At 45.9% G+C, this 12,408-nt stretch overlaps 2 protein-coding genes across 6 annotated transcripts in view; one reads left to right on the top strand and one right to left on the bottom strand.

The window, feature by feature from the left end:
• The window catches only part of CD58 (CD58 molecule), a 53,957-nt gene that overhangs the window by 40,865 nt on the left and 684 nt on the right, over window positions 1–12,408 (bottom strand). The window lies entirely within an intron of this gene.
• Window positions 2,076–3,638, top strand: LOC100511379 (zinc finger protein 296). The gene is given in 1 exon segment (XM_021089982.2): window positions 2,076–3,638. A coding segment is annotated over 1 exon segment (1,428 nt). The 5' UTR covers window positions 2,076–2,150; the 3' UTR covers window positions 3,579–3,638.

Here is a 12,408-nt window from a genome sequence, read left to right as displayed (position 1 = left end):
CAAAACCTTCCCTAACCTGGGAAAGGAAACAGACATCCAAATTGAGGAAGCACACAAAGTCCCAAACAAGATGAACCCAAAGATATTACACCAAGATACATGGCAATTAACATGGGAAAAATTAAAGATAGAGAGTGAATCTTAAAAGCAGCAAGGGGAGAGTTCCCATTGTGGCTCAGCAGTAGCAAATCTGACTAGTATCCATGAGGACATGGGTTCAATCCCTGGAGCCAGTCAGTGGGTTAAGGATCCAGCGCTGCCATGAGCTATGGTGTAGGTCACAGACGTGGCTTGGATCTGGCACTGCTGTGGCTGTGGTGTAGGCCAGCAGCTGCAGCTCTGATTCAACCCCTAGCCTGAGAATTTCCACATGCCGCAGAAGCAGCTGTAAAAAGAAAAAGAAAGAAAGAAAGAAAATATCACAACTAGAAATATGAAATTACAAAAGGAAAAATCTCACTGGTAAAGACAAACATACAATAAGGGAGCAGATCAACCACTTATAAAGCTATAGGTAGGTTAAAAGACAAAAGTGATAAAATTATCAGTATCCATAACAAATAGTTAAAGGATACACAAAACAAAAAGATGTAAAATGTGACATCAAAACATTAAATGGGGGGGGGCGGAAAGCAAAAATGCAGAGTTGTTATAATATGTTCAAACTTAAGAGATCATCAACTTAAAATAATCTCATAAAATAGACTCACTCTATAGTTATGTATGAACTCATGGGAACCACAAATGAAAAAACCTGTAACATAAACACACACAAAAAGAGAAAAGAATCCAAATATAACACTAAAGATAGTCATCAAATCACAAGAAAAAAGAACAAAAAAAGAAAGGAACAAAAAAGAATCATGGAGTTCCCATCATGGCACAGCGGAAGCAAATCTGACTAGGAACCATGAGGTTGTGGGTTCGATCCCTGGCCTCGATCAGTGGGTTAGGGATCCAGTGTTGCTGTGAGCTGTGGTGTAGGCCAGCAACTACGGCTCCAATTGGACCCCTAGCCTCCATATGCCCCAGGTGTGGCCCTAAAAAGACAAAAAAAGAGAAAAGAATCATAAAACAACAACAACAAAAACAATTAGCACATACTTATCAATAATTATTTTATTTTATTTATCTTTTTTATTTTTGTGTTTTTGCCTCTTCTAGGGCTGCTCCCGTGGCATACAAAGGTTCCCAGGCTAGGCGTCTAATCAGAGCTGTAGCCATCGGCCTACGCCAGAGCCACAGCAACGCCAGATCCAAGTCGCATCTGCAACCTGCAGCACAGCTCACTGCAACGCTGGATCCTTAACCCACTGAGCCAGACCAGGGATAGAATCCACAACCTCATGGTTCCTAGTCAGATTCGTTAACCACTGAGCCATGGCGGGAACTCCTCAATAATTATTTTAAATGTAAATGGAATAAATGCTCCAACCAAAAGACATAAAGTGGCCGAATGGATTGAAAAAAACAAGATCTGTATATATGCTGCCTGCAAGAGACCCACTTCAGATCTAAAGACACAAACAGACTAAAAGTGAGTGGGTGGGAAGAGGCATTCATGCAAATAGAAACAAAAAGAAAGCCGGGGTGGCAATACTTATATCAGACAAAATAGTCTTTAAAACAAATACTGTAACAAGAGACAAAGAAGGACATTACAAAATGATAAAGGGGTCAATCTCAGAAGACATAACAACTGCAAATATATGTGCACCCAACATTGGAGCACCTAAATACATAAAGCATATATTAACAAATAGAAAGGGAGAAATTGACAGTAACACAATAATAATACAGTCCTTCAATTAGCACCCCCACTTACATCAATGGACAGATCACCCAGAGAGAAAATCAGTAAGGAAAAATTGGCCTGAAATGACACAGTAGATCAGATGGCTTTAATAGGTATCCCGTTCCATCCAAAAGCAGTGTAAGACACATCCTTTTCAAGTACACATGGAACACTGTCCAGGATAGATAAGAAGTTAGGCCACAAAATAAATCTCAGTAATGTTCAGAAGACTGAAATCATATCAAGCATCTTTTTCGACCACAATAGTATGAGGCGACTCACTCACCTGGACGCCTCGGTCTGAGCGCCCACGGCCTATGCGTCCTCCGCCCGCCAGTCCGCCTGCCCGTGACCCATGTCCTGCCGCAAGGCCGGCTGCACGCCCCGCCAAATAGACCCCGCGCCCGCCGCCAACCCAGACGACGAGACGGAGATGCCAGACCTCGTCATCTGCGTGAAGCCCGAACCGGACGCGCGGCCCCTACAGGCCCCGGGGCTGGGGCCCTTCAACCCGAAGGAAGTGCCCGCGCCGGGGCTGTCGGAGGGCGAACCCCGCCACCCCCACGGCCCCGTGCCCGCCGCCGGCCTCATCCACGCTCTCGGCCTGCGCAGCCAGTGCGCGGCGTGGACGCCGCTGACCCCGAACCATCAGGACCGCCAGCCGTGGACCGACAAACACCCAGATCTGTTGACCTGTGGCCGCTGCACGCAGACCTTCCCGTTGGAGGCCATCACTGCTTTCATGGACCACAAGAAGCTGGGCTGTCAGCTCTTCAGAGGCCCCAGCCCCAGCCAGGGCTCAGAACGGGATGACCTGAAGGCTCTGAGCTGCCTCCGCTGCGGCCGGCAATTCACGGGGGCCTGGAAGCTGCTGCGCCACGTCCAGTGGGACCATGGACTGTCCACCTACCAGACGGAACCCGAGCTCCCGGAGACCCCGCTCCTGGGCCTGGCCGAGGTGGCCGCGGCCGTGTCGGCCGTGGCAGGGCCGGAAGCCGAGGCCAAGGGCCCCCGGGTGGGGCACCCCCGGCGGAGCCCCACCTGCCCCGTGTGCGCCAAGACCCTCAGCTCCTTCAGCAACCTCAAAGTGCACATGCGCTCGCACACGGGCGAGCGGCCCTAGGCCTGCGACCAGTGTCCCTACGCCTGCGCCCAGAGCAGCAAGCTCAACCGCCACAAGAAGACCCATCGGCAGATGCAGCCCCAGAGCCCCTGCTCGGCCGGGTCCAGCCAGGAGCCGGCCTCCGCCGCCCCTCCGGAGCCGGCCGCCCATGCCGCCGCCCCAGCCAGTGCCCTCCCGTGCAGCGGTGGCGAGGGGGCCGGGGCCGCCGCCACGGCGGGTGTCCAGGAACCCGGGGCCCCCGGCGGCGGGGCTCAGGCGGGCCCCGGCGGGGATGGCTGGGCAGTGGCCACCAAGGAGCAGAGGACTGACCCCGCCAAGACCCAAAAGACGTCACCCAAGAAGGCGCCGAAGGCGGTGGGCAAGAGCCGAGGCCCCGGGCCCGGGGGCAGCTGCGAGTTCTGCGGCAAGCACTTCACCAACAGCAGCAGCAACCTGACAGTGCACCGGCGCTCGCACACAGGCGAGCGGCCCTACGCCTGTGAGCTCTGCTCCTACGCCTGCGCCCAGAGCAGCAAGCTCAACCGCCACCGCCGCATGCACGGCCTCGGGCCCGGCGGCCCCCGCTTCGAGTGCCCCCACTGCTGCGTGCCCTTCGGCCTGCGGGCCACGCTGGACAAGCACCTGCGACAGAAGCACCCCGAGGTGGGCGGGGACACCTGAGCAGCAGGGCTGCCCCCCGCCCCCGCGCTGTCCCTGGTGCCACGGTTAACCACGTCTGTGACCTCCTTGTCCTTCCCCCGCGAGTAAATCCTCCCCCAGCTCCACAAAAAAAAAAAAAAAAAAAAAACAATAGTATGAGGCTGGAAATCAACACAGGCAGTTAAGCTTCTGTACATCAATCTTACTAATATGTTTTTTTTGGATCTGCTTCCTCAGGCAAGGGAAACAAAAGCGAACCTAAACAAAGAAGACTAAACGAAAAAGCTTTTACACGAGGAGGGAAACTTTCAACAAAATGAAACAGCAGGCTACCAAATGAGAAAAGAGATATATCTGATGCGGGGTTAATATCCAAAATATACAAAGACCTCATACAACTCAATAGCAAAAACAAAACCATCTGATTAGAAAGTAGGCAGAGGACCTGAACAGACATTTTTCGAAGAAGACATACCGATGGCCAAGCGGCACATGAAAAGATGCTCAACCCCACTAATCATCAGGGAAATACATATCATACCCACAATGAGATACCACCTCACGTTTGTCAGAATGGCCATAATCAAGAAGACAACAAATAACAAGTGTTGGCAAAGACATGGAGAAAAGGGAACACTTGGGCGCTGTTGGTCAGACTGTAAATTGGGGCAGCCACTATACACAACGGTATGGCAGTTCCTCAAAAAATTAATAGAAACTGCCATATGATTCATCAATCTCACTTCTGCGTATTTACCCCAATAAAACAAAAAACTAATTGGAAAAAAAATATGTATACCAATATTCATTGCAGCATTATTTTAAATAGCCAAGATATGGATGCAACCTCTGCATGCAGTGGGAGATCAGTGAATAAAGAAGATGTGGTATTTGCCTACAATGGAGGATTACTCAGCCATAAAAATGAAATCTTGCCTTTTACAACAACATGGATAGGTGTAGAGGGTATTATGCTGAGTGAAATTAGTGAGACAGAGAGAGAAGTAAATAGCATGTGATTTTACTTATATGTGGAATCTAAAAAACAAAACAAACAGAAAACAGATTCATAGGTACAGAGAATAAAATGGGAGTTGCCAGAGGGAAGGTGGGTAGCAGGATAATGTGTGAAAGAAAAAGGTAAGGGAGAGTTAAAGGTAGCAATTTCAAATTATAAAGTAAATAATTCTTGGCAATGTAATGTACAGCACAGGGAATACAGTCGATAATATTGCAGTAACTTTCTGCAGTGATCTATGGTAATTAGACGTGTGATCATTCTGTAATGCATAAAAATATTGAATCACTATGTGGTACACTTGAAACTAACATAATATTGTAAGTCAATTTTAAAAGGGAACAAGAAATGTGTACAACTCAATTAAAAAAGCATTAGAGTGATAAAGGCGACAATAAAATTCCTACATCGAGTTCTTTAAAAGTAGTTGCCTCTTTCAAAAGAGATCTGTCAAAATTTAACAAGAACAGCAACAAATGCAAAAATGTGAAATTTTTTAGATCCTGGTATTTAAAAAGAGATAGTCTTGTGACAATGGGGGTAACTTGAGTAAGGGTAGAAGTCAGGTGATATGAGATTGCCGATCATTTTTGTAAATATTATCATGTTATTGGGATTATGCCAAAGCATTTACGAGTGGATTGTGGGTATATAAAGGGAGTATGGCAAAATGTTTATAAATGGATACATAAATAAACCCCCATTCTGAATTCTATGGCCCAAAGAAGGCTCTCCCACCCTCTTATGGCATAGCACGGTACTGAATACACTCCTATGTGTGTGGTCATGGTCCCGTCGTAGAATTTCATATGCTTTAGCAAAATCACATGTATACACACATGCTATATACAAGAGATCACCTACAGCTGTTACTCATTTCATCGTGGGTTGGGTTGGGATGCATGGACTTTGGGTCCAATGGACCTGGGTACCCGCGTGCTCTGGGTCAACCTGGACAAAGTCCTCAATCTACCAAAGCTTTGTCTTCTCTTTAACAGTCTCTATAAAACTATAAATGAAAACAAAAATCTCAATCTCTAAGCACAGCACTTGGCACAAAGCATGTGCTTAATTCATAGCAACTATTATGTACAGTCCATTGTAACACTCGATCTAGTTGTTTCTGATTTTTTTTTTTTTTTTTTTTAGGCCGCACCCATGGCGTGTGGGAGTTTCCGGGCCAGGGATCGAACCCTTGCCACGGCAGTGATCCGAGCCACAGCAGTGACAATGTCGGATCCTTAATGTGCTGAGCCACCAAGATTCTCTGAATCTTGATTCAGGCAGAACATATCACTAAGTCTCACATAATAATGCGAGGTAACATAATAATTTTAAATGGAGTAATGCTTGACAAATACTTTATTATCTAATGTCCCGATTTCACCATCTGTATTGTTAAACAATAGGAAAACAATTGCAAACAATGAAAGAAACTTTTTCTGAAGTAGGGTGTGACTTGGTTCCTGTGTATATGAGGATCTAAAATCTATGGGGAGGGAGACAACCTGCAAGATAAAGGATCCATGGAGAGCCTGTCGTGGCTCAGCGGAAACAAATCTGACTAGTAAGGCAGGTTTGGTCCCTGGCCCAGCTCAGTCAGTTAAGGATCCAGTGTGAGCTGGGGTGTAGGTCCTAGGTGCTGCTTGGGAACTGGCCTTGCTGCTGTGGCTGTGAGGGAGGCCAGCAGCTACAGCTCTGATTCAAGCCCTGGCCTGGGAACCTCCATATGCCTAGGGTGTGGCCCTAAAGAGCCAAAAAAAAAAAATAAGAATCCATAAAAGGCCAACAGGGAGTTCCCACTGTGGCTCAGCAGAAAAGAACCCAGCTAGTATCCACGAGGATGCAGATTTGATCCCTGACCTCGCTCAGTGGGTTAAGGATCCGGCGTTGCTGTGAGCTGTGGTGTAGGTTGCAGACGTGGCCTGGATCTGGCAGCTTTGCTATGGCTGTGGTGTAGGCCTCAGCTGTGGCTCCGATTCAGCCCCTAGCCTGGGAACTTCCGTATGCCACAGGAGCGGCCCTAAAAAAAAGAAAAAATAATAAAAAATTTTTTAAAAGGCCAAGAGTAGCGGGATGGGGTAGGCTGTGCTAATAAGAATGACCTAGTCCAGCAGTTCCTATTTTTGAGTTTGGTACTTGCCCAGCACTATCCAGGGCCTGTCCACATGTCACCACACTGAGGCGAACCCAGTGCCAAATCCTGATCTTCCAAATACACCTTGCTATCTATCTCCCATTCCTCACCACCCCCCACCCCCCCCACCCCGTCCCCGTCAATTCCTACTAATCCCACCAGTCACTGTTCCCGAAGCCTCCTGGTCGCCCTGCTTCTCCTTTTTCACTGGCAGAGACTAGTCTTCACCCAACAGCTAGACTAATTCATTTAAATACACAAGTCATCGTGCTCTCACTTCTGACACTCTCTGACACTTCCTATTTCGCTAGTAGTTTTAAAAAAAAAAAAAAGTTAGTCTTTAGAGAAAGGGCCCACAAAACTCTATCTCTAGGATTCCTCTCTGACTATTTTTACAACTTCATTTCCTATTCACCCTCCAGCGTGGTGGTCTCTGCAAAATTCCTGAAATGCTTGACGCCTGTCTAGGGTTTTTGGCTGCCATCCTCTCCTCCGCCCTCCCCCCCACCGCCCCCCAGTCACCTGGGCTGCTCCATCACTACCTAACTCCACTGTCACCCTTTTAAAAAGACCCTCCCCTGACCACACGACATCAAACAGTGACCACCAGAGAGTGGCTGAATGAAATATCACATCTCCATCCCAGAGTACTATGCAGTTGTTTAAAAAAAAAAAAAAAAAATGAGGATAATCTCATTGAACTGCTATGGAATGATTTTCCAAACATGGTTAACTGACAAATACAAGGTACAAAAGAATACAGTGTATGTTACCTGTTGTTCAAGAAAGGGAGTTAGAAAAAAACATATATATCTGTTTCTATCTGCCAAAAAACAGGAAAGATAAAACAGAAACAAATTACATGTTTTGGGGGAGCCAGCACACAGGAGGGAATAGTTTCTGAATGTATCTCTCTTTTTTTTTTTTTTTTTGGCCACACTCATGGCATATAACAGTTCCCAGGTCAGGGATGGAACCCAAGCCACAGTAGCCACCAGAGCCACTGCAGAAATAATGCTGGATCCTTATCCTGCTGCACCACAAGGAAACTGCCTGAGCATAACATTTTACAGTCTCCCTCAGTATCCACAGGGAACTCGTTCCAGGACCCCAGTGGATACGAAAATCTGATGACGTTCAAGTCCCTTATATACAATAGTTCAGTATTTGCATATAACCTGTGCACATCCTATCATATACTTTAAATGATCTCTAGATTACTTATAATACCTAATACAATGTAAATGCTATTTAAGTAGTTGTCAGAATGTGGCAAGTTCAAGTTTTGCTTTTTGGGACTTTCTGAAAATTTTTTTTCTGAAATTTTGGATTTATAGTTGATTGCATCTGTAGATGCAGAACCCACAAATATGAAGGGCCAGCTGTACGTGGTTTTGATTTGAATCATGTTAATAGTTTATACATTCAAAAATCAAACCTAAGGAGGAAAACCCCTCAAGTTGAATAGAAACTGACAAACATTACTGCAATTATGTATGAACTTGATAACATAACCACACGGAAGAAAAGAAAAAGAATTAATCCAAACAACTTTAAAATACAGTATTTGGGGAGTTCCCTGGTGGTCTAGTAGTTAGGATTTTGTGCTTTCATGGCCGCAACCTGGGTGCAAGCCCTTGTCTGGGAACCGGGCTCCAACATCAAGCTGCTGCACACCATGGTTAAAACAATAAAATAAAAATACAGTGTTCTCTACACATTTAGTGGGATATATGGAAGAAAAGGAACTGCTAAGAAATCTTGAATGTATTTGGTAAAGGCTGTGCCTGGGAGTAGTATTGGCATAGCAATGACGCAACTAGTTTGTGTTTAATGTAGATTAGGAAAATACACTACTACTAAGAATAGGATTCTCGAGGTGGGGAAGGGAGATACTAATGGGAAATGGAGGAAAGAATGATGAGCTGAATTGTCGGATTAGCCTTTGTGGTAACAAGATAAATGCATGACTTTGTGGAAACTCTTTCCTAGCTCTGAAAACCGACAGGGCCTAGAAGCTATGATTCCAGGAGCTTTGAGCCACCTAGCACCCAGATCTTAATTTCTAAATACCATACCCCACCAAAAGGAAAAAGGAATTTAACGATTCCATGGCTGAGGCAGGAAAGGTACAAAATGAGTCTAGAACATCTTTCTATGCCGGCAAGTAAGGAAGTGCTCAAAATTGATGGACCCACAGCCAAAGAACCCTTTGAAGCTCAGAGGGGTTTCCACCTGTCAAATTCGGAATCACTGAGCATCAAAATGGATAATGACAGGAACACCATCTTCAAAAATACCCATGAGTCCATAGTAATACTAAAAAAAAAAAAAAAATGTAAAAAGCAGGGGCAAAGCTCTTTGTCGCTGAAGACTATCAATAAAGTATAAAGAAAAAAATAGGGATAGAAAACAGCCATCTACAAACATTTCAGTGCATTTTTGTGATAAGGGACCCAGGGAAGACTCACCCCTGGGTGCTAAAATATTGGGTGAAGGATTGTTGGAGAACAGGATATTCACACGATCTCAATGTGTCACTTAAGGAATCACATCCTACAGACACATTTCATTTTACTGTGCTGTGCTTTGATTGTGCTTCACAGATATTGCGCTTTGCTTCTACAAATTGAAGTTTCCTGACGACTCTGCACTGTCCGATGGTGGTTTGCATTTTTCAGTGAGAAAGTATTTTAAAATTAAGGTATGTACTTTTTTTTCATGTAATGCTATGGCACACTTAATAGACTATAGTGCAGCAGACATGGAAATTTTCAGTGTCCTAGGAAATCAAAAAACTTGTCCGACTTGCTTTATGATAACATTCATTTTATTGTGGTCATTTGGAACGGAGCCACAAAATCTCCTGTCTTTACATGCCCGTGTTTTCTTCTCTACAGTGGAGAAATCTGGTGGATCTCACCAACCAACCAATCGACATTAACGTCTCTAATAACGAGACAAAGGAACTGCACTGCACCCTGATGAGATGCACGACCACGAGATGGTCCTGCCCAGGAAAGTTTACATCCAAATCTAAATACGCAATCCAAATCGAGGGACGTTTTCAGAAAATAACATATCCAGACCCTTCAGAAATGGCAATGGCATAAATATAAAGCTCTTAAAAAAGAAAACAGAAAAGAAAAAGTTGGCAATAGTTTAGATATTTTATTTATCTTTTGCCTTTTCTAGGGCCACACCCACAGCATACGGAGGTTCCCAGGCTAGGGGTCCAATCGGAGCTACAGCTGCTGGCCACAGCCATAGCAACAGCAACACGGGATCCAAGCCGTCCGTGTCTGTGACCTACACCACAGCTCACAGCAACACCAGATCCTTAACCGACTGAGCGAAGCCAACGGTTGAAACTGTGTCCTTACGGATGCTAGGTGGATTCGTTTCCACTGCGCCCCGACGGGAACTCCTAGTTTAGATATTTTAGATGAAACGTCATCAAGAGGCATGACTTCCAAATCTGGTGTGTGATCCAGGACTGGCTTCTGGGCCCTCTCTGAAAATAGTATTGTTATCAATGCTTTCTTTCCTGCCTGTGACAATAGCATCAGGGCTTACTGGAGTCACACTGCTCTTAGAAGACCTATGTTGAAATATTTAGGGGTGAGCTGTCATAAGAGCTGCAATTATCAAACAATTTAGCAAAAAAAAAAAAAAAAGTTAACTGGGTAGGTGTGGGGGTGTGTATATAAAAAGAGAAGTAAACCAAATGTGACAAAATGTTACTAACTGATGATTCCAGGAGAAAAGTGTGTAACAATAGTTTCCGCAACTCTTCTAAGGATTTTCCAGAATTAAAAAAAAAAAAAAAATTTAGAAACCATTAACCACCTCCATTTCCCTTGCCTCTGCACTACTCATCCCCCTATTAGTAAAAGTTGACCATCGCCCAACAACTACATATTTGCTGGCTTATTTTCTTTCTGTCGCTCTTCCCAACTGTAACATAAGCTTCATGGTGCTGACGCATAGTTGACAGTATTTGCTGCATGACCTGTGTTCACACTCATTCTACGAACTAGGTATTATTATCTTTTTTTTTCCTGTGAGAGAGGTGCTTCAAAGGCAAAGACACCGAGGCACATAGACGTTGGGAAACTTGGAGAAGTTTTAAGCCTGAGAGGCGGGGCCAGGGTCTGAGGCCAGGCATCGCACCAGAGGCCTGATACTGCTTAATCACTGTTAGGCAGCTTTCCTAGGAAGTTGGGCTTGGCCCCCAAAGGGCTCACCATGTACACAGCTACAAGAGTGTTCCAGAGGGCAAGGCCTTCTTCAGAGAAGGTGATATTCACACTTGCTGAACGAAATAACCTCTGAATAAATAAATGAATCAGGTGGGAGAGACCACTATAAGCAGACTGTTCAGAAAATCTTCCTAGTGGAGGTGTGGCTTCATGGGTGAATCGGGTTTTCAGTGGAAGCGACAGCACAGGGACAGACAGTGGTAACCAAGGTGCCTTCTGGGACTAGAGCATCTGGGGATAGTACCCCCTCCATTCAGATTCTGTAACATATACATATATATACATGTGTATATATATGTATATGTATATATGTATCACATACATATATATGTATTTTTTACATATATACACACACACACATATATACGAATTTATTTTTTTAGATATATACACAGCTCTCCCTATTCCCCACAGCCCCCGGCATATGAAACCCTCACAGCTCTTTCGGGCTTGTAACGGTACCTGCCCTGGTCTCCTTGCCTCTCAACTACAATCCTTTTCTCTTTACTGCTGCCAGATTATTCTTCCTAAGTGGATGGCTCTGATCCTGCCAGGCCCAGAAAGAGTTCTCCTTTACCTGCAGAAGACAACCCCAACTCCCACAGGGGACATTCAGGGCTCCCCTGTGGGGGCCTCCAGCTCTTGGGGGCACATCAAGTCTCCAGCGACACGATGACTCTACTGCCCAAGTTGCCCTGTACATTCTGCTCCCGCATCTTTCTTACTTGTGTCCTCCTCTTGGAATCTTTTCCCCACATCATGGCATGTCCCCTTACCACCTGTCCCCAGAGGCCGGGTTCAAGTACCCTCCCTTCCATGAAGTCTTTGCTCCGCAAAAGATATTTGGTTTCACAAAAGGTGCTACTGCCTTCCCTCTGCATGCCGACGGCACTTTATGTTTCCCGCTTTTACAACATTCAGTTCTGTGTCTTTCAGTGTGGGTACTTTTGCAGCATATCTCAGCCTCCCACCCCCCTCCCAGGCTGTCCTCCATAGCCAGTGCACCTCACAGGCACCCAATAAACGCTGAACGCAGAGTGGAAAGGGAAGGCTGATCCAGTGGACGTGCCGAGGGGGCCAGCAGTGGGGAATCCCAAGGAAAGAAGTACTAGGTAAGGGGGTTGTTACTATGCCCCGGAGGTTTGGCTATGACTTAACCAGGGGCCTGAGTGGGAAGAGACTGATGAGGTTGGGGAGGGAAAAAGTGGAGACCAAGATACCTAGTCCACGGGGCTGTCTTGACGGTTTAGCTGAAGACGTGCTAAAGGGATGAACGAGGTCCTGCACAGTTACTAGTTAGTCATTTTAGGTTCGGAAGGAAAGGGAGGGCCCAGGGGCACCTGCGGCTCTACCTGAGAATCCTCAATTGAGGCCCTCATCTTCTGGCTGCAGGCCAATTCTGAAACTCCGCCCCCGGCCGGGGCGCGGGGGGTT

Source organism: Sus scrofa, chromosome 4 (assembly GCF_054392235.1).
Source record: "Sus scrofa isolate SSC_HxYL_T2T_F1_AM1 chromosome 4, Sscrofa_HxYL_maternal_Yorkshire_Landrace_v2.0, whole genome shotgun sequence".
In the NCBI taxonomy this organism is placed as follows: Eukaryota; Metazoa; Chordata; class Mammalia; order Artiodactyla; family Suidae; genus Sus; species Sus scrofa.
Note: the sequence above shows the minus strand (reverse complement) of the source record. Positions and strands in the feature narration are given on the sequence as shown.